This window comes from Synchiropus splendidus, chromosome 4, assembly GCF_027744825.2.
Source record: "Synchiropus splendidus isolate RoL2022-P1 chromosome 4, RoL_Sspl_1.0, whole genome shotgun sequence".
Classification (NCBI taxonomy): Eukaryota; Metazoa; Chordata; class Actinopteri; order Syngnathiformes; family Callionymidae; genus Synchiropus; species Synchiropus splendidus.
In genome coordinates, this window is record NC_071337.1 from 4,154,488 (window position 1) to 4,177,154 (window position 22,667).

A 22,667-nucleotide genomic window follows, 5' to 3' on the forward strand; every position below is an offset into this window, starting at 1 on the left:
TTAATTCTTTTAGAAAGTATTTCCTTCGCATTCAAATGTATCTAATTGAAATGATATTTCAAAATTATGATTATTAAGTATAACTCTGTGGCCCGATATGAACCTCAGAATTATACAAAACAGTTTCCCCCGAATTAAAATGATGATAATATAATAATAATAATAAATAGAATGGCAGTACATAAAGTACTACAAGTGTAATTGTCCACCCCTGAATGTGAGCAAATGTTTATTTCAATCTTCTCTAATACAGTCGAATTACATTTGACATTTACATGACCTACATTTCTTTGCCTCACCCTGCGCTGCTTCTGATACATTCCATATAGTACAGTCAACATTTCGTCTTACACTTTAGAGACGTTGAAAAGGAGCACAGTGAAAAACGGTAATTATAAATTCTATCCTAGCTTTTCAGTGGTGACATGGAACCGCGAATGCTGCGTGTGTGTCATGGCCTTTATGTTGAGTTACTTTTGACTACTACTACTACTAATACTTTTGACTTTATGTTTGTTACTAAGACCCCTAATCTTGAAAATAATTACTGAAGCCTGTAGAATCTAAATAACACGCATCTCACCTGTTAAAAATAGCAATTGAGATGTCTCATCCTGTTGTAAATTCTTTGCGATTTATTTTCAATCCTAAAATGTCAAACTGGGTAACAACAGTCAGGCACTGCGGATGTTGATCGAAATTTTGGGACTGGCATCACACTCCAACAATTCTTCCTCACACTGTTTCAATGAGAATCAGTAATGACAGGCAAGGGTTAATATTTGAATGATTCTCTGCTGGAAAAGTGGGTCAACGGAACTTCAAAACCAGCGCTCTTCTGTGCCGAACCAGCAATCTGAAGACGAGATTTTCTGCTCCATTACATGCTTGTGAGTGTTGTTTACGTGTGGAACCGTGATAACACCAGCATGTGATCTTCTCTGCTGCTGAGCGACGTTATGACTTGTCACTGGGCTGTGTATTGAAATATGCCTCTGAGGAATATAAATCAAAGCGGGAGCACAAAACCTGTCACCGATGAGTTGCTTCGTCAGCATAAGGTTTTAATAAAGACACAATTACAGGATGGTCTTCTCGGCGTGATTTCAAAAGGAACGAAGCAAACCTGTCTCTAACAGCATCTTCTGCTTGTGCGGCAGTCGGGTCCCTTTTCCAGGATTATTTTCTTACGCCGCACATGAAGATGGATGAGATTGGGTCGCGCTGTAATTGAAACTGCTGGCGCTGGTTTCGCTCCCCTGGTTCCGCCTCATGAAGTTATAGGTCCTGCTCTCTTTATGTAACAGGATGTGACCTTTCCAAACGGCAAAGTCCAGCTGTGGTTGTTTTAGGTGTTTCACGGCTCGCTAATCGGTGCAATGATTTTGAATTAGCGTGTTGAAGTCAGCTGGTGAGTTGCACTTGTGATCACAAGAGTGATTGATACAGTCATTGTCTCCCGATTGTTCCAGCCGGCTGTCACTAGGGGGGCGAAGCTGGAACATTTATACTCGGAGCCACCACTGTTCACATTAGAAATGGATTGCGCACAGATTTGGTCATGATGGTGTAGTGATGATAGACTGCAGAGACAAGACCAGGGGTCCATGAGGGTGAAGTAATGGAGGTCCAGAGGCCTGTTTCTACAAGCTGGTTTTGTTATATTATGGGAAATAAGAGGAAACTCTTGATTTCCAGTTATGTGATGCAGGTTCTGTGTAACGCTCGGTTACACGGGCAATCAAATCTGAGAACCTAACCTGCTCACCCACAGACTCCTGTCGAGAGTTTATTTCAGAAAGTCAAATGGCCATTCATTACCACTGCTAAAGCAACATGCCAACAATACTGTAACACAAAAACAGGAACTCAAAACATGTATTTTCCATTTTCACTTAAAATAATTAGATGAATAAAACAATGTATGAAACTGATTTCATGTTTGAAGTCTTTTCATCTTTGACAGAGGATCTTCGCTTTTATTTTGCGGACATCTCCAACAAGCAAAAACCACTGCAGCAGATGCGTTATTCATGCAGCGTTCTGACCGCGTGTCAGGGTACGGCCCCCCGGTGCTACATCAAACACACCTGCTGCTTTATTTACACAGGGCACTGCTTTATTGGTGAAGGAAACAAGGGTTCACAACCTGATCGGATGGTGTGTCCAATTGAAAGTGATGACGGGTTTGCTTTCTATCGTCACCTAGAAACGGCTGTCTGTGGCAAGGACCCAAGTCCCTGTCTACGCAGGATTGTCCCGTTAATTCAGGAATAGCAGTTCAGGGTCCATAAATGATCAGCTGGTGGGCCTGATGCGGCCCTGGTGCCACCTATTGAAGCCCTAGGATGCAGTCCATTTTAAGCCTGTGGGGCTTGCTCAAAGACTCATTTTTCTTTTTCTCCTATTAACACTCACATCGACTCCTTTAGATTTCATGTCAGTGGACTTCCTTACTCAGGAGAAGTGGGAGATGCAACACTTTTATTCAATGTTGCTATGGCGAGTCTTGCTATCTTTGAAACATCGATGAGGGTTTTTGTATATCATCATGCATGATGTACATGTAGGGTCCCTCAATCTTGGTTGAACTAACCATTAGCTTCCTGTTCCATATCCAAATATAAAGAGGCAAAAATTCTGTCAATGATACATGTGAATAGTTGTTGGACTGGTCTTGGAAAAGCAAGAGAACGGTGATTTCTTCTTAATATTGCAATGCGGAAAGCATGTCTCTTCTTGTCTTACCCTTTTCTCTCCTATTTTTAAAGTGTTCTCCAGAAACATGGAGTCCATTGTTAATGCAGAGGTCTGCCTTCTATGTTGCATGTTAACCCTGAGTCAAATGTTGCCCCTCCTGGTGCTTCCTAAGACTGTCCAACACGTAAGAAAAAAAATAGTTTGGGTAAAGTTGTATTGTTGTCAAGAGCATAAAGAGGCAAGAGTCCAAGACCAAGATTTTGAGGGCCGAGACCAAGACCAGTAAGGGGGTGAGACCAAGGCTAAACTCATGTATTACTTATTGCAAAAGAAATGGGAGTCAAAGACAGATCAAGAACTGAAATGCAGTCATTGGAACAAACTAGTAATTTCTTCTGTATTCTCGATCCTCCTCATTGTCTCATCGTCTTGGTCTCGACTTGGTTTCAGACTTGGTGGTCTTGACTACAACATTTGGCAAGAGACATGTGGTGGTCCACAGCGAGTGACTAGCAGTGCCACATTTTTGGCCACAACATGGACATACTGTAGCAAGAAAACTGAAAAGCCATCAATAGAGCAAGGACAAGGTCGCGTTGTTTTTTATTGGACACCCGTTACTACAAATGGGCAAAGACAGAGAGAATGACTGGGATTCGTGCCAAGCCCTTGAACATAATGAAGAGGCATGGCTATTTTCAAAAAGTTTGGTGGTACAGACCAAGAAGTGAAGTCTATCCACTGTCACAGAAGCTGCGGCTTCAGGAACACTGGTTTGAGTGGACAGCATCTCGAGCCAAAAAGACCAGGATGTTTTTGTGTGGATGAGTTCGAAGCTTCAAAACACAAGGTGTCCTCCTGTGTCTTCCTTGGGACAAAGCTGATGTCGAGCTGCGGCCCTCTTTAAATCAATTCATTTTAAACGTTAGTTTCCAATCACCTGCCTCATTATACGCGCCTTCGCTTCGACATCATGTCTTTACCGTCTCTCTTACTGTATAATTTTCGGTGACCTATTTGCATATCAAACACTTCCTGATGAGAATGAAGCTGTCGGCCGTCCTTAGCTTAATTTGTCTCTCGTGAGTTATGACAAGAAAACAAGCATGAAGTCATCAAGTGGTTCTGCCTCCACTCGTCTCAATCTCGTCTCCATCTTGCTCTTTTTTCATCCACTCATTAATGCTGGAGACAGTTTTGATTGGCAGAAAAAGATAGCAGTTTTTTTCCTGAATTGACAAGATAACTAGAAGTCGAAAGTTTGGCTCTTATCGTGAGCTTCACATGCTGCATAAAAAAGCGACTGATACCACGTGTGTTTGGCAAGCAAAACCTTTTCTGGTTCATTTCAGTTCTCCATCACTGCTTGGAGGGAAGCCCGGAGGGTCACTTACCTGCCTCCATTCGAGGGTTGCTGTGTATGTAGGGGAGCACTGGCAGACACGAATCCAGCAGTGCAGATTAGTGGGGGCAATCCCTGATGATGCTGTCAGCCCGCAGTGGTGATAAATGCACAGACAGACAGATTCAAAATCGTCTTGAGTTTGATCCTTGTGTGAGATCACAATCATGTTTCTCATAATAATGTGTTGTCATTAATAATGTGTTGTCATTAATATAGAAGAGAAATTGTTAAGAAATCATAGTAAAATCTCAGAACATACAATTTGTATGTTTCTTAGAAAAGAACAATCATGTGGATGGAAAAAAGAGAAAGCTTTCAAACACTACAACAGTGTTGGTTTGTTGGTGTTAGTGGAAGCAAAATGTACGTTATTACAGCATGTGTGAAACTCATGCTAACTAACTCACTGAGTCATTTTATATGCCCAGCATGTGCTTTTAATGCATATATTTGGCTCAAAATTTGGTTTAAATGTAATTCAAATTACACTTAATTCTAGGTTGCCTCCAAGGCTTGTTGGTATGTTGAAGCTTAGTGTTCAAGTTTAGACAGCAAGTCATCCAAGATGAGCGTGATGGTAGATGGTCTAACATCGGCTCCGTCTTGTGATGTGACTGGTGGTGCCAACTCTAAAAAAAAGTATGAAGTAAATCCAATATACTGGAGAAGATTTGAGTGTTTTTTTAATCATTTTATTTGAAGAAGAGGAGGTTCACACGAGCAAAGGACTTTTTTTTTTTGACATACCGTTATGGAAGCAATGACTTGTGGTTGTCAGAGGATGAAGGATCTGATCGAGCATACATAGCAGTGGATGGTCAGACAAAGATGAAGTGCAGCATTAAAAGCTAACATGTTTAGTGCCATCAATTCTATGAAGGTCAAAACTCCCCCCTTTGCTTCCTTGTTTCACTGTTAGATTGCTTCATGATAGGCTACATTGCATTCCGCGGCACAGTTCAAGTCAGGAGCAGGAGCGTACATGTTAAATATGTGTGCGGATTATCTGGACATATTCACTCGTAACTCATCTCTAACATTCTCATGCAGGATAATCTTGGTAATGATGGGACAGGCTTTTGTTTCCTGCTGTAGATTCGTTCATCAATAAAAGGAAATTTGGGTTGGTCCCTTACTAGTTGTGTTAAACATTTCGGACCCAGGTGTGATGGAGTTTGACTCCCCCCCCCATGTATTGCAGCAACATGCCGAGTCACGACTTGCATTAAATATTCAGAAAATGAGTTTTAATTAGAGCTTTGTGAAGTTCAGGAGTGTGTGAGCAGAGGTGAGTTTCTGGAGACAGTCGAGAGGAAATGAAAACTGAAGGGCAACAACAGCCTAAAATAAATCCACCCTTTTACTGTTGGTTGTTTCTGAACTATAATTTAACAAGACATGTCTGATGTCTCTAACTAGAATGACCGTGGACGTTTTGATAAAAGCAAGGATCTCTCTGAGTGGATGGGACTTTTGAGTCACTCCGGATTGAGTTTTCCAAGAGGTTGTTTGTTATATGGACAGACATGAAGCAGAGGAAGCTAGTTATGTCATCCAGTTTATTTTCTGCTTCATTATAGTGTCTTTATAAACTGGAGACACGTGTGGACACTAACAGGTCGGTAAATAGAATGTTCAAGTAAAAGGGTCCCAATGAAATGACAGTGTCTTTGGTCTTATATTTACTCATTTTAATGTTTGGTTTGTGGGAGTCAATGAAGGAATATGTGAAGCTCAGTCTCCTCATGGAGAAACTCTGTAATCTCTGATTGCCGTGAATTGGATTTCAGTGCATCTCTCGGAACGACTGAGTCTCCTAATCTTCATCTTGCTTTAGTATTCAGGCAAAACAGCTCATGAATACCAAAACACATTAGCGAATTCTGATGTGGCCTTTTGTTCTGTTTCAGGGTTTGGTGTTTGAAGAGGAGCGACCACCGCCACCCAACCGTGCCCCCCTGGCTCCCATGTTGGAGTTTGTCTCTGCCCAGACGGGGGTTCCTGTGGTCGCAGTAGGAGGTGGCGCCAGTCTGGGGAGAGAACCTCAGGTAATAAAGCGATTCAGCAGAGTCACTGACCAGTACCTTGATCTGGGTGATTGTTGAGTTTCTAGCTTCATATCTCAAATCTCAACAAATTGTTTGCTCCAGGTTTGTTCTCCATCATTAAGGTGTTTGCTTTTGTCATGAGACTGTGTCTAAAACTAACCTGGCGTATTCACACAGGCCAAACGCAACAGAAGCCACTAATATGTGAAGTCAACGTAGAGGTCCAATTTCTTGTGACAAACTGTGGTGCTTAAAAATGCAGGCTGGGCGTGTGATATGTTTGGGGCGACAGGGTTGCAGCTTCATTTGTCACATTAAACACTGCAACTCCTGGGACAAGTCGCGGTGCGTTAACCTATCTGAGGCCGGATTTTACGGTGACACATGCAGAGAGGGAAAATTCATCAATAGGAAAGTGACATAATGAGAAGAAGCTAACGTTAGCCGTTGTTGGTGCCAATGGCTCCTCTGAAGGAGCATATAAAGGGCTACAATTCAGACCCTTCAGTCTGCCATGTTGACTTCCCACTGACCTTGGACCTACCCTCAGTAGATAAACCTACTCTTTGTAGCATGACTTTGGTAGATGAATAAAAGCTCATCACATGCGTTAACTATTTCTTTCTTTACTGCATGTGAGGGTTGTCCTAGCCAGTCAGCATCATCTACCTCATCCGTGATCACTATCTCGTGGAGATTTCCGCCCAGGGCTTATGCGCAGCAGATACATAGCAGCCCACCAGAAATTGTTGCCTGGCAACAGGTTCCGCCAGACGCCAGTGACTACACAACAAGGCGGCTTGATCCTCCTGTCACACAAGAAGCACGACCAGGTGCTCAAGTTTTTTTTAAAGTGGTCAATGACCATCTTGGTGGGAACAGTGTGTTTTATCTTAACGGTTCAACTGCAGTAAAGTTTTACTTGGACCGTCCAACCCTCACATGCTAGCTCCCAATTTGATCACTTTCCTTGTTTTCCGTGGTGTCAAGTGAGATACTCTTATCTATTTGTCTACTTGCGTGTAGCATATAGCTTCGAATATTTACAGGATCCACTCTGGAGGATCCACTTTTTCATCAGCTCACTTCCTGGCTGAATGATCCCCGATGTACTCTACAGTAGTTTGACTTGGAGCTCAACCGGTCCGCAGAAAATATAGAAGAGCTCCATTTGCGAGGCCTGCTGCTCGTCTGGTTCAAACCGTATAAATCACTAAAGTTGGGGCGGATCAGCCACTCGTTGCCCGTAGTTTGCATTCATGTTCTTCATGTCCAACACCCTCCAACACTGTCTCTCCACCTGTCCAAACCTCCCTAACTTTGCCTCCAAACCTGCCAACATGATCAGTTCTCCTTGTAACGTTTTAGCATATGACTTCTATAGTTAATCCTCGCTGCTGTCATCCTGTAACGCACGCCATGAGAGGCGACACATGGCCTGAATATAGTCGATGTCCAAAGGCTAAACCAGAAGGTTTCACAATATCTGGCAGTGACGGGGAGAAAATCCCATTCATATTTTCTAACCTCTAAAACCAGTTCAAATTGTATTCTAATGCAGGTGGTAGGCTTACATTCAGGGTCATGTGATCTCTCCCTCTGCTCTTTGTTAGGAAAAATTCAGCTGAATTCTGGAGCCCAATTATTTTTTGACTAAGAGAGTGACCCATGTGTGTGTTTGCTAACAAAACAATGAAATATGTGCAGATATTTCTATTATTTGTTGGATTCCATGTTGTATTAATCGTTGTGTGCCATAAAACATGATGGAATTAAAATCCATCTTTTTACTGTATGTCCCTTATGATCAATTGAATGTACTTTTACTTTTGAGCTCAGTTTCAGTCACAGTGCTTCAGGTCAGAGGACCAGCTGATACTGAAGGCAATTGAATTGACTCACAAAGACTCTCAAAATTGCCACCTATTGGAAAATGCTATTGTTTTTAAGTGTTCACCCAAGCGTCTGTTGAGCTCTCTGTGTTGATACACAATCACTCACGTTCACGCATGACTCAACAGGTAGATTGTTACAGGTAGAACGTTTGCAAGTCGGCAGGGTCGAAGATGCTAGCATGTCAGACGCTCTGCTCCAAGTCAGTCATCATCAGGGTCTAGTCCAGGGACCAGCCCACTGATAGTAATATCATTGGGACTGTGACGTTTGTGGTGAGGTAGATAAAAACGCAGTCTTTAATAGTCCAAATACATTCAACAAAGCAAGTGTATTTCACTTTATCCAAAATGGTGTTGAGTGATCAAACGTGTGGCGGTCAAATTTCTTCACCCTGGTGTGTTTGGTGTTCAGGCGAGGCTCACGGACAGCGAGTGTCTTATATTGCAAAGGACAAAAGATATACAGGCCTCTGGAGCGTCTTCTTCCAAATCCTGTAACTAAAGCATCTCAATGGTAGCAACTAAAATACGATTTTTTTTAAAATGGAAAGTTGTTGTAAATCTCATCACAGACATGTAAGAAATCGTTTACAGGATTTTTCGCAATCCACACTAAGATGAACTTGATTTGCTTTGCTACCTTCAGCATGACTTCTGGTAACTTCCCGATGTGCGTTTGGGTGATTCTGCCTTTTAGCAATGTTTATTTGACTGGAGACTAATTGCATTTAGCGCCCTGGAGGATGGTGAGCGTCACATGTGGTGCACACACACACACACACACACACACACACACGCAGACATTGAGAAACACTGAACCAGCTTTTAACATGTCTGCTGAATTGACTTGGGAAACAACATTAGTCATTCATAATTAGCGCTCTAATGACACATGGGCCGTCAGAGTTTTGTACCGCAGCAACAGCTTCTTGAGGGAATTCAGACTTCATATGCCCGCTCTCTCTTCACCCGCGCCGCACGCTCCCTGCTCCTGCCACCCCTGACTTGCTTAACTGACAAGCTAACATCATAAATCAGACTGTTGAATTGATGTTTCACCTGCTTCAGTGCCGGGGAAGCCGAGGTGAGAGCTGTCAGTTGGAGACGTCCCTTGATTCTCTCAATTCTCCTGTCTGTTTATCTCAAATCCTGAAGCCCCACTGTCAGAACTAGAAAACACAAAACTTTGAAACCTCTTTGGATTGCTCCGCTGGACTTGCTCTGACAAACTGTCTGGGAGAGAAGATGGGGGCCACTTTTGTCGGCCGCTTCAGTCAAAAAAAAAAGAGAAATTCCAGGTACTTCCCACGCAAAATGGTGACATGAATTTCCAACAAATTGTGGATTTAAAGGCCACATTTCTTGTACTCATCTCTTGTTTAGGGTCTACAAGTGCTTGTTAACCTGCTCAGTCCCTTCGACTCCCATGATTTGTATTTGAAAAACATGTTATGGGTTTTAATTTGAGCTTCACTCCTACCAATGTTGCCTGACTTTGTAAAGCAGATTTATAAGTGGAGAAGCCCTTGTCTACTGACACTTCATCTCTAGCATGTTGGATTTTCTTTTCAACATTTGCTACAGATTTTAAAACACAGCGAGGGAGAAATAAAGATGGAAATTATTCTCTTTCCAACAGTGTGGCTCAGCGTTGCAGCAGAAAAGAAGGCCGTCATTGTTTCTCTCATTCAGACTAAAAGGTTTTTTAAACACCAAGGACATTGTCTGACTGATGTTGTCATTTGCTCCACATCAATTTAGGTTTGTCAATGTCGTCTTGGGTATTTGAGCGTCGGCATCATTTGGTCTGAGTTGTCAGAGTCAGGTTGTGAGTCGAATTGAAATTTCGATTTGGGGTTCTCACCCTTGTGAAGGAGACAAAGCTACTTGATTCACATGTGGAATGCAGGGATGTGCTTTTCAGTTAGATTCGTTTTCTGCTCTTTAACTACACCAGCATCAGTGACGGCCCCGTGCTTAACCAGGGTGGGCGCCACTTTAAGCGTAATATGCTGATCTGAAGCGTAATTGTCGTCTTTGGTGTCTTTGGTGTGCTGTTTGTAGTCACTTTCTGGGGGCTTCTTTTAGTGCTGGAAAGTCTCTCCATGTTGCCTTGTTACCAACTGCAGCACTCATGCCATTTACAATGGTGAAACAGAAGTCTGTTTTTCTTCATGTGGCTGGCGATTCAGGAAGGGGCAGCACATAGACCTTTGGTTGGATGGACATTTTCACCATTGGATGTCAGAGGCCTTCTTCACACACTCTCCAGCTTGAATCCGAAACATTAATTACCATGTATTCCGGACTATAGAACGCACCGGAATATTAGCCGCACCCACTAAATTTCAGAAGGAAAATAGATCTTGTTCACACATGAGCTGCACTGGTCTATAAGCCACAGGTTCAGTGGTGCTGTCTGCGCTGCGGACAGGTCAATGGTGCGCCGGCTTAAAAACGCTTTTCAGAACTAGTTTTGAAAACGGGGTCCAGCATCAAGAGTGAGGAAATAGTGGAAACAAGCTGCGAAACACGGAGCACGGAAAGGTGTCCAGTTGTGCGTTTCACTGGCTAATAAACAATAGAACTATTCAAGAGGAAGTAACTGCATTTGAGCAAGTGCTTCTTGCTGCTGAACCAGTGGGCAGGGTTGCACCAGGTCCAACCATTTCATGTCATTCACTGAGCCAACGGTGCGTGGTTTTAACATGGGGGCAGGTTTGGACCCTATGGTTCTGCTGCGAGGACCTTCTCCATTGGAGGGGCATTTTGGAGTCTAGTATAATTAGCAATCTCCGTCAAGTATTCATTTGAATGACCCTAAAATAAGGAGTTTTATTTCATGCCCACATGTAGATGAACAAGAGGCATGAGAAGTCTGCGTTGTACCTTTCTTTGTCTCAAAACACTACCTCGAACGTAAATGTATTCCTCAAATCCTCTGATCAAAAATGCTTACCTGACATGCTCATGTTTACCTTGGAGATTTTACTGTCGTCTCGTGGGCTGTGTCCCTGTTTGTGTACTTGCCTACTTGGAATAAAACAGTGTTGACTAAACTAGAGTCTGTGGCAAGCTTTCATGTATTCTATGCTCTTCTATTTTCTTATAGTACAAATTGAGGACAGAGATTCTTTCCTCCATATGATGACACTGGCTCATTCATTGTTGCGCTGACTAGTCACTTATGTGGCAGTTACTGAGAAATGTGGAGGCTTTTTCCGGGGATCCATTCAGCCACAGTATCTCTGTCCTTGTGCATGCAATATTTTCCTTATTTTTCTCCTGGATGAGTAGTTGATGCTGAAAAGATTAAAGTGCTCTCAAAACTCCGATGGAACACACAGTTTACTGAAACGGACGGGTGCCACCTGGAAAGTAGTGGCTGGGGGAACAAGCTATTGTGGCACCATGGTGTCAACCAGTGTGAACAATTGTTCACAACACAAAATAAAACGTACCATCACAAGGAATGAAGTGAAATCATGAACTCGAGAAGTAGAATACTCTCAAATGCAAACCTCAGGTTTTAATATGTATCACACGACTTCAAGGCTAGTGGGTTTTAATACTGAGGTAATTACACGGCCTTTATTCGAACAAAGCCGTGCTTGTTACGTCTCATGAGTCCGACTTGTTCTGATCAGAAAATTCCATACTGAAACACTATCTTCCGCTCATTACTTTGGTTTTCGTGGCCATGATTCGGTCTTTTCATGTCCATTTGTATAATTTATCTATAATCTTCTAATTATTTCATAAATCCTTCCAGACCTTTATTTTGAAATTCTCATTGCCGGGCATAATAACTGCCTCTCCACACGTCGACTCTGGTAGAAATGTGTTCTGTTGTTTCGTGCTGTTGACACAGCGAAGGTTGCAATTGTAATTATTCATTAGAAAAATAACAGCTTCAAATGAAACTTTTATCTCGCCTTTTAGGAAAATCTGGCAATGAATTATAAATGAACAGAATCCTTAAACCCCTCGGAGCAAAGACGGAAGGAGATTTCAAAAGTTGATTTTTTAAAAAGCTCTAATGAAGTGGATGAGGAAGTGAAGAATTAATTGAACAAGTGTCGTTGCTGTTGAGAAAATGAGCCGAGTCAAAAAGCGCTCTCCTCTTCTCTGCTCCCAGGAGAGCGGGTCCATCTACCTCCAGTTCACCTGCTCCACCTTGCTGCAGCTGGAGGTGATCTTCGAGGTGCTGGAGGAGTACGATTGGACCGCCTTCTCCGTGGTGACCACACGTCACCATGGATATGAGGATTTTCTGGCCATGGTGGAGGGGATGACGGACGGCTCCTTCATTGGGTGGGAGAAGAAGAGCGTGGTGGTTCTTAACGTGACCGACGACCCTGGAGGAGCACGGACCAAACGGCTGCTCAAAGACAACGAAGCCCAGGTGAGTCTGGAAAGGATGCATCCTCTCCAAATCACAGCATAGGGGCCCTTTTCCTTTGTTCTTTGGACTTTTGTTTCATTTTTTTCCGACTGCAGTGGTTTGTCCGCTTTTACATATTCACACGGTAGAATCATGCTTTAGATCAGAGGTCCAAAACCTTTAAGGGAGGTAGAGTCCACTGCACAGATCTGTGCAGGATTAGGCCCATTCAAACACGTGTAGGTCTTTGAGTGAAAAAGCATAAGCTGAGGACCTTCAACATTGTTTAGAAGTTCAAGTCAAGTTTAGATGTTTTCTTTAGAGTGATTTTAACGATATGTAAAATAAATCTTTTACTATCACCTGATTCGATTTAAATTTTTGGGATCCACAATTCAATTTTTCGTTTCAAAATCATTTTATTGATAATGATTTCTGCTCATGATCTACTCCTATCAACTTTGCAAACAGAATGACAGCTTCTGAAACCTTTTACACATTTATCCCTGCTTAAGATGGAACCATTGCAACTGTTGACATATCGCACACTGCTCCATCGGAGGCTTGTTGACCAGTTAAAAATCCAGATACCTTACCTGGATCATTGTTTAAGCAGCGGACGGAAGGGTGTGGGACATAAGTATAGTCCGGTAACACTGTACCTGATTTCCCACTATCCATTCCTAACAAACACAATCTTTCGAAATTAATTCCACTCTTGTTTACGTTCATATTTTGTTGGAGAGAGGGTTTTTTTCTGTGCTGATCAAGAATGCGTGATCCACTTCCTTCAACTTCATTACCGCTCCTCCTCCTCCTCCGACTTTGTCCCGGTTCTAATGTTCTTCTCTGTTTCACTAAATCAATTCCTCCACTGGGAACCCATTTTTCTTCCCTTGATTCTCATTATTTTACTGTTGTCGGCGCAAATGACCTTCGTCAATGAGGTGGGTGAGTCGGGGAGGGGAGGAAGAATGGACACGAAGCGAGGGTCTGGTCGGAGCATGATGAAATGTAATGAAAGTAAACTGAACACAGAGGGAATGAATGAATGAGCAGCCTGGATGCTTGGTGTGTGATATGTAAAACAGCACGCCTCGACATTCCTATGTAAGTGTGTCCAGGCTTTTTTTCCGACGCACGCGGAGGGTTTCATTCTTTAACAAGTACTCAATAATAGATCTGGTTTTCGGCCCCGTTGTTTACCCCCCGTCCCGGATAATGGTTATGAAATGGGTTTGTATTTGAAAGGTGCTCCGTGATTACCTGGAGGGGAACAAGAGGAGCAATAAAAGCATGTACTTCATCTTGTCACATTGATTGGTAGCTAACAATTACAAAATAGCTTTCGAGCTGGAAGGGTCTTTATCAGTTATTTCTCACAGTGAATTAATCCGAGATTAAAGCTCTCGAGAAGGGAAAGAGTTTTTGCCTCATATAGTACGGTTGATGTTTTTTTAACCTCTGCTGTTTATGTGTCTGTCTGTGAGCAACATTCAGGAAGTGTTGAAGATGTTGATGGGAAGTCTATTACTACTGAAGACTACTATGATATCGTTGACGGGAGCCACGTACGATAACCCATGGCTTAAGAGTTATCCAGTGTTCTTCATCTTCATCCACACATGAAGACACGATCATGGACGATCGTAGTTTTAAACTTATTTTTAATCCTGGGAATCTTTGATAATGACACTGGTCGACTCTGAGTCTCTGGATCCGTGTTTCTGTTATTGGACTGAGGGATCCTCATAGGTTTTCTGATGCGGTCGTCCTCGCCCTCTGGGACACACTCTCACAGGCAGCGCTAATGCTACGCCCCGGCATCAGTTAGGGACCATCAACTAATTCGAAAATGGTCAAAGTATTAGTGAAATCTTCAAAAAGGCCATGGAAAACATCCATTTTAGGAGAGAGAATTGTGAAAAGGTTCTTAATCACTCAAGACAAAGGACTGACAGTTTGTGTCATGATTTGGAGAATAGAATCTGACTCCATGATCATTTCTTCACCTGATTTCTAATGTTTCTTCAGTAGCATCTAGGAAATGTGTCCAGACTGCTCCATAGTTCAAGTCAACTGTTCAGAGACATGAGATACAGCAGACAGACGGCTCCATTTAACCCCTAAATAAAGCTGGCAGAGCAGCCTGTCAGACACCAGCGGCTTCTACCAGAGACCTGAAACATTGAATTTCACTATTCTATTGAAACATGAACAAATCATGATGGAGACAAACTCCACTAATACGTTTCATCATAAAACAGTTTCAAGAGATTGTAGTGTCCAACACATGGAATAGAGTGCAAATGTATTTATCATGATAATTATCGTGATAACTTTTTTCTCCATATCACCCATACCTTGAAAGAACCATGTTCATTCATTTCAGAGTAATTTAGCCAGCTCAAGATGTCACCCCTAGGGGATCTGTTTGGCCGACGTCAGGTGCCGCCGTTCTTGAGACCCGCAAAGAATCATGGGATTGATGACACACCACGCGATATAATAGAACTGAATAGCCTTTATTGACACGATGCAAGGACGAATGTGAAATACTTTACATAATTACAGCGGCTTCTTTACATGTGAGTTTAAAGTAACGCACACCAATAAACAGTGACACTTATGGACTTCATGGAGTGGTTTTTGAGCCGCTGTTATATGTCGTCTTGAAAGATGAGCAGCTTTGAAATTACATTTACTGACCAGGCACTGCTCGAATGACTGCATTAAGAACTGCGTCGAATCTTTTCAGCACTTTCATAATCCCGACCGACACTGATTGTGTTTAAAGATCGTCCTGTAATTGGAGTTTAATTATTGCCGTCTGATTTACTGGCCAATTAAAAGTTTAAAACTGCTGTCTACAGTGGTTCAAGCAATGATCAGGTAAACGTTTGAATGGTAGCCACTTGAAAATCGAACAGTCGCTGTGCTTCCCATGTCTGAGCATATTTGGACAATAAAAGATCCTTGTTCTGTTCTCTCAAGTTCACAACATGTTCTTGACCTTGTCATCAGAGAGCGTTTCTTTTTCCAAATAATCCACTGATGGAGACACAAAACTGAGTGAGTCAGCCGACCACAGCCTCTCTCAATCATTGTGAAACTTTTTCCCCAGCACTGACAACAGTCTCAGAGGATGTTTCCCTCCTCCTTCTGGCTTCCAGCATCTTCCATCCGTCCGTGGCCTCGTGTCCTTGAAAACCCAACAGCTTATTGCTTGAGCGCACACCCGCTGACTTGTGTCGCTGCTACTTTGGAAGGCAGAATTAATGTTATTGGTAGCGCTTGGTCGCATCTCATTTGCTGTGTTTCATGCTCTTCCAGTGAGAATTGATCCGATGAAACGGCCGAGGAGCGGCGCTGGCCCGCCACTGGGTGTTGAAGTTCCTTCTAGAACCAAATAAAACCCATAAAAGGATGGATGAGTCTCAGTCACAGCACCTCATTGTATTTATTCATAGAATTGAAGGCACTGAGTCGTTTAAATACCTCATGTCATGAATACCCTTGTTAAGTGCTGTGCTCGCCGGCTCGGGTCCAAACCCCTCACGTAGCGTCTATGACACCGGGTCCTCCTCAGCTGCCCAAATCAATATTCATAGGTTCTCATCCCGGCCTTTCTCTTCGCTGACTGAGTCCCCAGCATACAGAGTTCTGTTTGGAGGCTTTAAGGAGCACAAACATGGAATACCAAGTTTGACACCGGCTCAAGCTGGAACTGGCTCGTGAATCAGGAAGCACCACTTTCATCTTTAACTGTGCTGACAGTCCCGACACTGCAGCATCTGCTAAAGTTTGCAAAGAGATGAGCCACCTCAGCACCTTCTCCAGGTCATGGATCACCATTCTGAATCAGACCAGGGAGCTTGTTGCATCTCCAACTCTGGGGCAGTTAATTCACTGGTGCTCTGAGTGAGGTTGGTTGAACATTTGGCTTCATTTCAGGCTATCGCGGCCATTTTTCGGTGAAGGTGTACTTACATGTATGCTGTGTCAGTTTTAAGGATTTCACCTTGTTCTTCCTGCGTCTTTCTTATCAAACTAGTGCTCTGGCTTGTGGAGCAAGCCATGCATTCACAAACTTAAATAATTGGAATGAATTCTTCCCATTTAAAGCTGCAGCGCCCCCTGGCGTCTCAATCTGAAAACCACTGCATGAGCGAGTCCGTGACGGGGCCAGTTTACCTCAGAGTTCAGCGAAGACTCCGTTCCCCTCCTCCCACTCTCAGCGGCACCGTAATGAATAGGGAGAGTTGGAACGTTCATCCCTTTGTTTCTAATTAATTGAGGCTCATTGTGCTGTGAAGCTAACACAACTGCAGCGCAGACAACTTGACCTCACGGTTATCAAAGCCTCCCATCACATGCGGGCTCTTCACAGTTTTTGACTCTAACATTTTTAAAGTGCTTCTGGCCTCTTTCGCACTGAATCCCAAGTGAGTCTTCATTTCCATGTCGAGTGAGATTTAGAACTTCAGTGGAGTGTCACCACACCTGATTCCTCATCTTGACACGGTCCATCTTTTGGAGCTGCTCTCTGTGAAAGCCTCTGATCGTTGGACAAACTAAAATGAAAACCTGTCAAGTCCAAGCTGCGCTTGCTGTCCTCAAGTGCGTCCTGTGTGTGATCATGTGAAGTGCCCTCCTTATGAACGACACGCACACACTCGCACCGCCACAAACACGCGCGTCTCCTCTGGGCTCACACTCTCCTCTCACTTTGTCTTTTTAATCTTCCACCTCCATTAAATTCCTCTTCTTCAATAATGCATGAGCGGAATCGCTGGCGGAGCACGGGGAGTGATTTTTCATGCTCGCTGTGCTAAAATAAATATTAAAAAAACAGTGATAGAGGAATTAATGGATAACTGTTCCAAGTGCATTGATGTATGAATTCATAAAACACATAATTGTAAGGGACGTGCTGATGAAAAATGATGTATTCATTCTCCTTCATCCTGTAGTCAGTCACACTTTCTTCTTCAACTGTTGAGCCTTAGATGTGTTCCTGATGAAGCCAGAGGTTCTTCTCTCGATCCTGACTCGGAAAAGTTTCAGAAAATGTGTGTCTTATTATTATTATTATTATTATTATTATTATTATTATTATTATTATTATTATGTAATGTTTTTTTTCTGGAGGGAAAAAGAAACTGTCAGTCAGTTCATATGTTTGACAATGTATATGCGGGGGAAAAAAAAATCAGTGGTTCAAGGTACTTGTGATTGAAAATAAATGCATAAAAAAAAGGTTCACCCACATTTTTTTGCATTTGTCACAGGGTTCTTGGCTGAAAACAAAATAACTGAAAATAAAAAACTACTCTCTTTTCTTTTTTTCCTATCTTTTCTCAAGAGTTTCAGCGCATTTCCTGGCTCACACAGCGATATGAATTCCAAATTGTTTTGAAAGATGTCTGCTGTGTCTAATTAAAAAATCGACGTGTGATTGATATTAATTCGAATTTTCATGTGAACTGACATCTCGCTGCAGAGTTCCATTAAACACACTCGTGTCATTCATTTGTCATCTGCTGGCAGCTCAACAAGATGATGGATTCATTGGATGAAAATGGGGCTGAATATGTTGGTTGGTTGAATGCGTCTGTGTTTCTGGTTCATGAGCATCTTTCCCTCCGCTCTCTCTCCTCCAGGTCCGGCTGCTCTACTGCTCCCTGGAGGAGGCCGAGCTGATCTTCAGAGCCGCCTGGGCAGCGGGCCAGGCCGGGCCCAGTCACATGTGGTTTGCCGTGGGACCTGCTCTGTCTGGATTGGGTCTGGAGGGTCTACCCAAAGCCTTGTTTGCTATTCGGCCCCAGGGCTGGAGGGACGAACCGCGGAGGTGAGTGAGTTACTCATCATAAAAACGTAGATGAACATCCGGCTGTTGAGATGTGTCTGGTTGTGTCTCACAGCACTGCCATGACCTTCCTTTTGCAGTGACCTTGAGCCACCGTTCTTCATTAATTTTTAATGGAATAAAAGATGACTGGCCAAGCGAATGAAGGTTGAAGGTGAAATCTAAATGCGATCTGTGGTTCACATGATTCTTATCTTTCCACCTGGGGAGGGTGTCTGCGGAGGAAATTTTAAATCAGCCCGATGTCACAGTGTAATAATGACGTCCCTGTGAGACGTTTCTAGAACCAGAACAGGATTAACCCTCCACCACATTATCTCATTTTTACCTCATTTGCAAATGAAAATACTAGGGGTGGGATTATTAAAAAAAAATCAAATTATTTAGAGAACTTGTGATTAATTCATGTTAATTAATCCCAGTTAAATGGTATAAGAATATTTTCCATAAGAAGCCACATTTTTCAATTTGAATGAATTTGGTGTATTACTGATCAAATGATGGAGCCATACAAACATCAGTTTGACAGTAACACAATAAAGGATGGTGGCTATATTCCCGTTTTTATATCACCTGATTTAAACTAAAGCTCTTCTCATGTCTTGAAAATATTTGTATAAGAATTTCAATTTTATAACAATCTCAAGTCCATTCAGAGTAGTGGAAACCCTGGCCATTGTGTTGTGAAAAACCTACAAAAGCAAACAAAAGCATCTGTTTGCTTTGGTTCAGGGAGGATTCCTCCATGTTTGTTGTTGTTGTTCTCATCCTAGCTGCCACGTGTCTGGTGCATCAGTGGAGCAGGAACTCCTGCACTGACAAAGGTTCCCTGTTGTCTGGAGAGCACACTGTTCCATTCAATTGAATTAAATTAAATTAAATTAAATTAAATCTTAGGTGTTTTAACACAATTTGTGTTGTAACAATTAATCATAATTAACTCATTAAATTCCCCCCCACTAGAAAATACAGATTTGACATTTCATTCTTGAGGTTTTGTTCACAAGTGGTGGACAGATGATTAGGCCCTGCTCTTCTCTCGTTTGTTTTGGGAACTTAGGGTGCACCAATCCACATTTTTTCCACTTCCGACCCCTGAGTTTTGGATTGGTGCTGATACAGAGATTCTGATAACACAACTGTACGTTGCAGAACCTTGTGACCAAGTTTCTTTCAAAGTTTTGGACACATTGATAGCCCTTTAAAAAGGCACAATCATTTTTCAGGTGAGGTGCTGAGATCCATGTGTACTCGCCTGACTCAAGTATCTCTGCTTTCCCATGGGCTTGTTGACAGTAGCAGAACACCCCGCTGGGGTTTTACTTTGCTCTGACAGCCGCTGGCAAGACAATTCGATATGTGCTCTTTCCTGAAGCGGAGCCTTATGTTTCATCGACACAGTCGTTGGAAACTGTTTTTCATACCAAATATAGATGCTTTGTCTCCACACAGTTTGGTCTAATTGTTTTTTGTGACCGTAATTGACGTGTTGATGCAGATTAATCCGTTGTCACTATAAATCTGATTGAAAATGAGAAAGTAATTAACCCAGAATGACGCTAACTCAGCGGCGGAAATGCTATAATCCGCCGTTGTTCAATTGGATTTGGCTGATGCGACATCCATTTACACAGCAGCGCTATCGCAGTCCATCAAATCCGACAAGTTTTTAGAAAGACTTCAACATATTCTCACCTCTAAGACGACACATATTGACAGTTGTCAAGACTTTTTATTTATTTATTTTGACGTCATTTTTAGTGCAGAAAGTCAAGCTCATGGTCTCATGAGGTAATACACTGCCTGGATTTAACTAAGCAAATAGGTATGGGGTTGCTGCATTTGGTCAGGTCTCGGTTCAGCAACATGATGTGCTCAAAGAATGAGGTGAGCTGACTGCCTGAATATACTGAATGACCAGGTTATTCCATCAACGGATGTTTTCTTCCCTGATGGCACGGGCATATTCCAAGATAACAATGCCAGGATTCATCGGGCTCAAATTGTGAGACTGGTTCAGACATCATTTTCACACATGGATTGGCCTCCACAGAGTCCAGACTGTAGTCACTTGATGGTCAGTCTGGTGGAGCTTGTGTCAGTGGACATCTGACTGGTTAACCAGCGTCTGCTTGTTTGGTTGGAACAAAAACCCGGGTCCACTGGATTCATTTGTGACCCATAGAGAGGGCCATAGAAATGACAATATGTTGCAACAGAAACCAATAGTTAAGTGTATCCCTGAAAAAGGGTTCTCAGCCTCAGCTTCAGCAGCATAGGGGCCCCTACACTTGGGGAGTTTTCTGCTGTTTTTGGCAGCACGCAATGAAGTGTGGCTCGCATTGTCAACCCTCCCTCACCAAAAATGCAGGGTTTTGCTGGTTGTTTCCAGGAAATTCAACTGGTTAGAGCAGCTAGTTGTTTGGCACTTGGTGTTCCCATTGAAGATCACAGATGTCCAGGTTGAGATTTATTTATGTTGATGTTGCAGTATTAAGTATAGAAAACGCCATAAATGAAATACACGGTGTGTAGTTATGGACAACCATGTGTACAATATATAACAGTATAAGTAGTCACCTCACACAAGTCTTGTACTCAACTGAGATGAACTAAATGGGTGTTAGCCACACACCCATTATGAACTGAGTTAGCTCAAATGTGCAGCTGAACCGGTTACTGTTTTTACAATTTTGGAAATCAGTTTCTTCACCAACATCATCATTTAACTAGAAATCCGATCTGTCAGTCTTTCACAGCACCGTGTGTCACTCACGGCAGCGTTCCATTCGAGTACCGTCGGAACAACTGTGGTGCATTCATTCGTGTCGGATATATGAAAAATTGCACAATATAAATGAATAAAAGTCCAATAACCGAACAGGGTAATAATAAGGGGGCTTTCTCTGGCAACACATTTCGGGACTGAAGATGGGTTAGTTGCATTTAATGTTTTGCTCAGGTTCATCACTGTGATGGTCTGATCCGATTTCATATTTTACAGCCCTGAATTTAAGAATAAGAACATGAAGTGTACTATAAAGGGCACTGGGGGGTCTACCAGGGACCATTATGACACGTCCCCCAACAAGTTCAGCTCCATTGTGAGTTTCAAATATCTCTGAGATCACCCTCCCTTAATCACCTTCTCGACACTCCAGGCCAAGTGGAGGAAAACCACATTGACAAAACAATCAAACATAAGTAGCTTTTTCACGAGCAGAAAGGACATTCTGGTGCAGCTTTTAGCTGGTGTGTGTTGTTAAATTCCCCACAGACTAAATCAAGGACCACATTGGAAGGATATTCGGGCTTTATGTCCGATGCCTGGAAAGATGCCCCGGCTGCAGGTGTCAAGTGTAATTGTTATAGCCACGCGAGCCTTGACTATATGAATTCGGCAGTATGGTTCTGCTGTGTTCTGAGTAGATTAAAAAAAAAAAGTTTCACTGTCATCATCCGTTCTGCTTTCACGCCGCACGGCCTTGCTTTGGTTCCAAGTTCACATTAAATTACCGGCAAACGCGACGACCCATCAGGCATCGAGCCATTCCAACAACATCACACGGTCGGTGATGAGAACGGGGTGCAATCTGAATTTCAGTGTGCCTTTTTATGATTGTTCACAAGAGAGCATGTGGGACTGGAAATGGAGGAGAGATGATGACTGTTTGAATGAATAATAATCTGATGGACCATGAAAATAGTTTTTCATGTTCGTGTCATCTGAATACGGTTCCTTCTTTTGCCTTGAAATACGGCACAAATACAGAATCATTTTCTGTCTGTCTCTATTCAGTCATTATGTTGTGGCCCAGGTTAGTTCTTCTTGGGCCTTAATGCAGCTTGACATCAAGGATATCTCAGGCAGGTGTGGATAAAGGCAATCTAATCCAGTAGGATTATCATTATTTTTTTTTTTTTTATATTATTTTTGTCTGATACTGATTTTCCCAGCATCAACAAGTAGTGCAGTTTTTATGTACAAGTCCTAGGAGTATTTATTCATCATATGTGAATAGAAATAGCGCCCTAGTGGTTAGCATTGTTGCCTTGCAGCAAGAAGGCTGTGGGTTCATCTTGTCAGGTCTAGTCAGTGGCCTTTCGGCATGGAGTGTTCTCCATGTTCTCCCAGTGTGTGTGTGTTAGGGTTTTCTCCGGTTTCCTCCCACAGTCCAAAGACATGCTCATTTGGGACTCAGGTTAATTGAGCACTGTATATTACCCATAGGTGTGAATGCTTTGTCTATATGTCTGATGACCTGTGATGAACTGGCAGCTTGTCCCAGGTGACCCCCGTCTATTGTCTGTTGATGCTGATATTGGGACAGCTTCCCTAGCAACCCTCCTGTGGAGGACAAAGCGG

At 42.7% G+C, this 22,667-nt stretch overlaps 1 protein-coding gene across 4 annotated transcripts in view; it reads left to right on the forward strand.

The window, feature by feature from the left end:
• The window catches only part of grin2da (glutamate receptor, ionotropic, N-methyl D-aspartate 2D, a), a 164,364-nt gene that overhangs the window by 58,617 nt on the left and 83,080 nt on the right, over nt 1-22,667 (forward strand). For all 4 annotated transcript variants that reach the window (XM_053863431.1, XM_053863432.1, XM_053863433.1 and 1 more), the window contains 3 exons: nt 6,016-6,153; nt 12,187-12,453; nt 18,096-18,283. In XM_053863431.1, the coding sequence (XP_053719406.1) occupies nt 6,016-6,153; nt 12,187-12,453; nt 18,096-18,283 (593 nt within the window). The remainder of the gene's footprint in view (nt 1-6,015; nt 6,154-12,186; nt 12,454-18,095; nt 18,284-22,667) is intronic.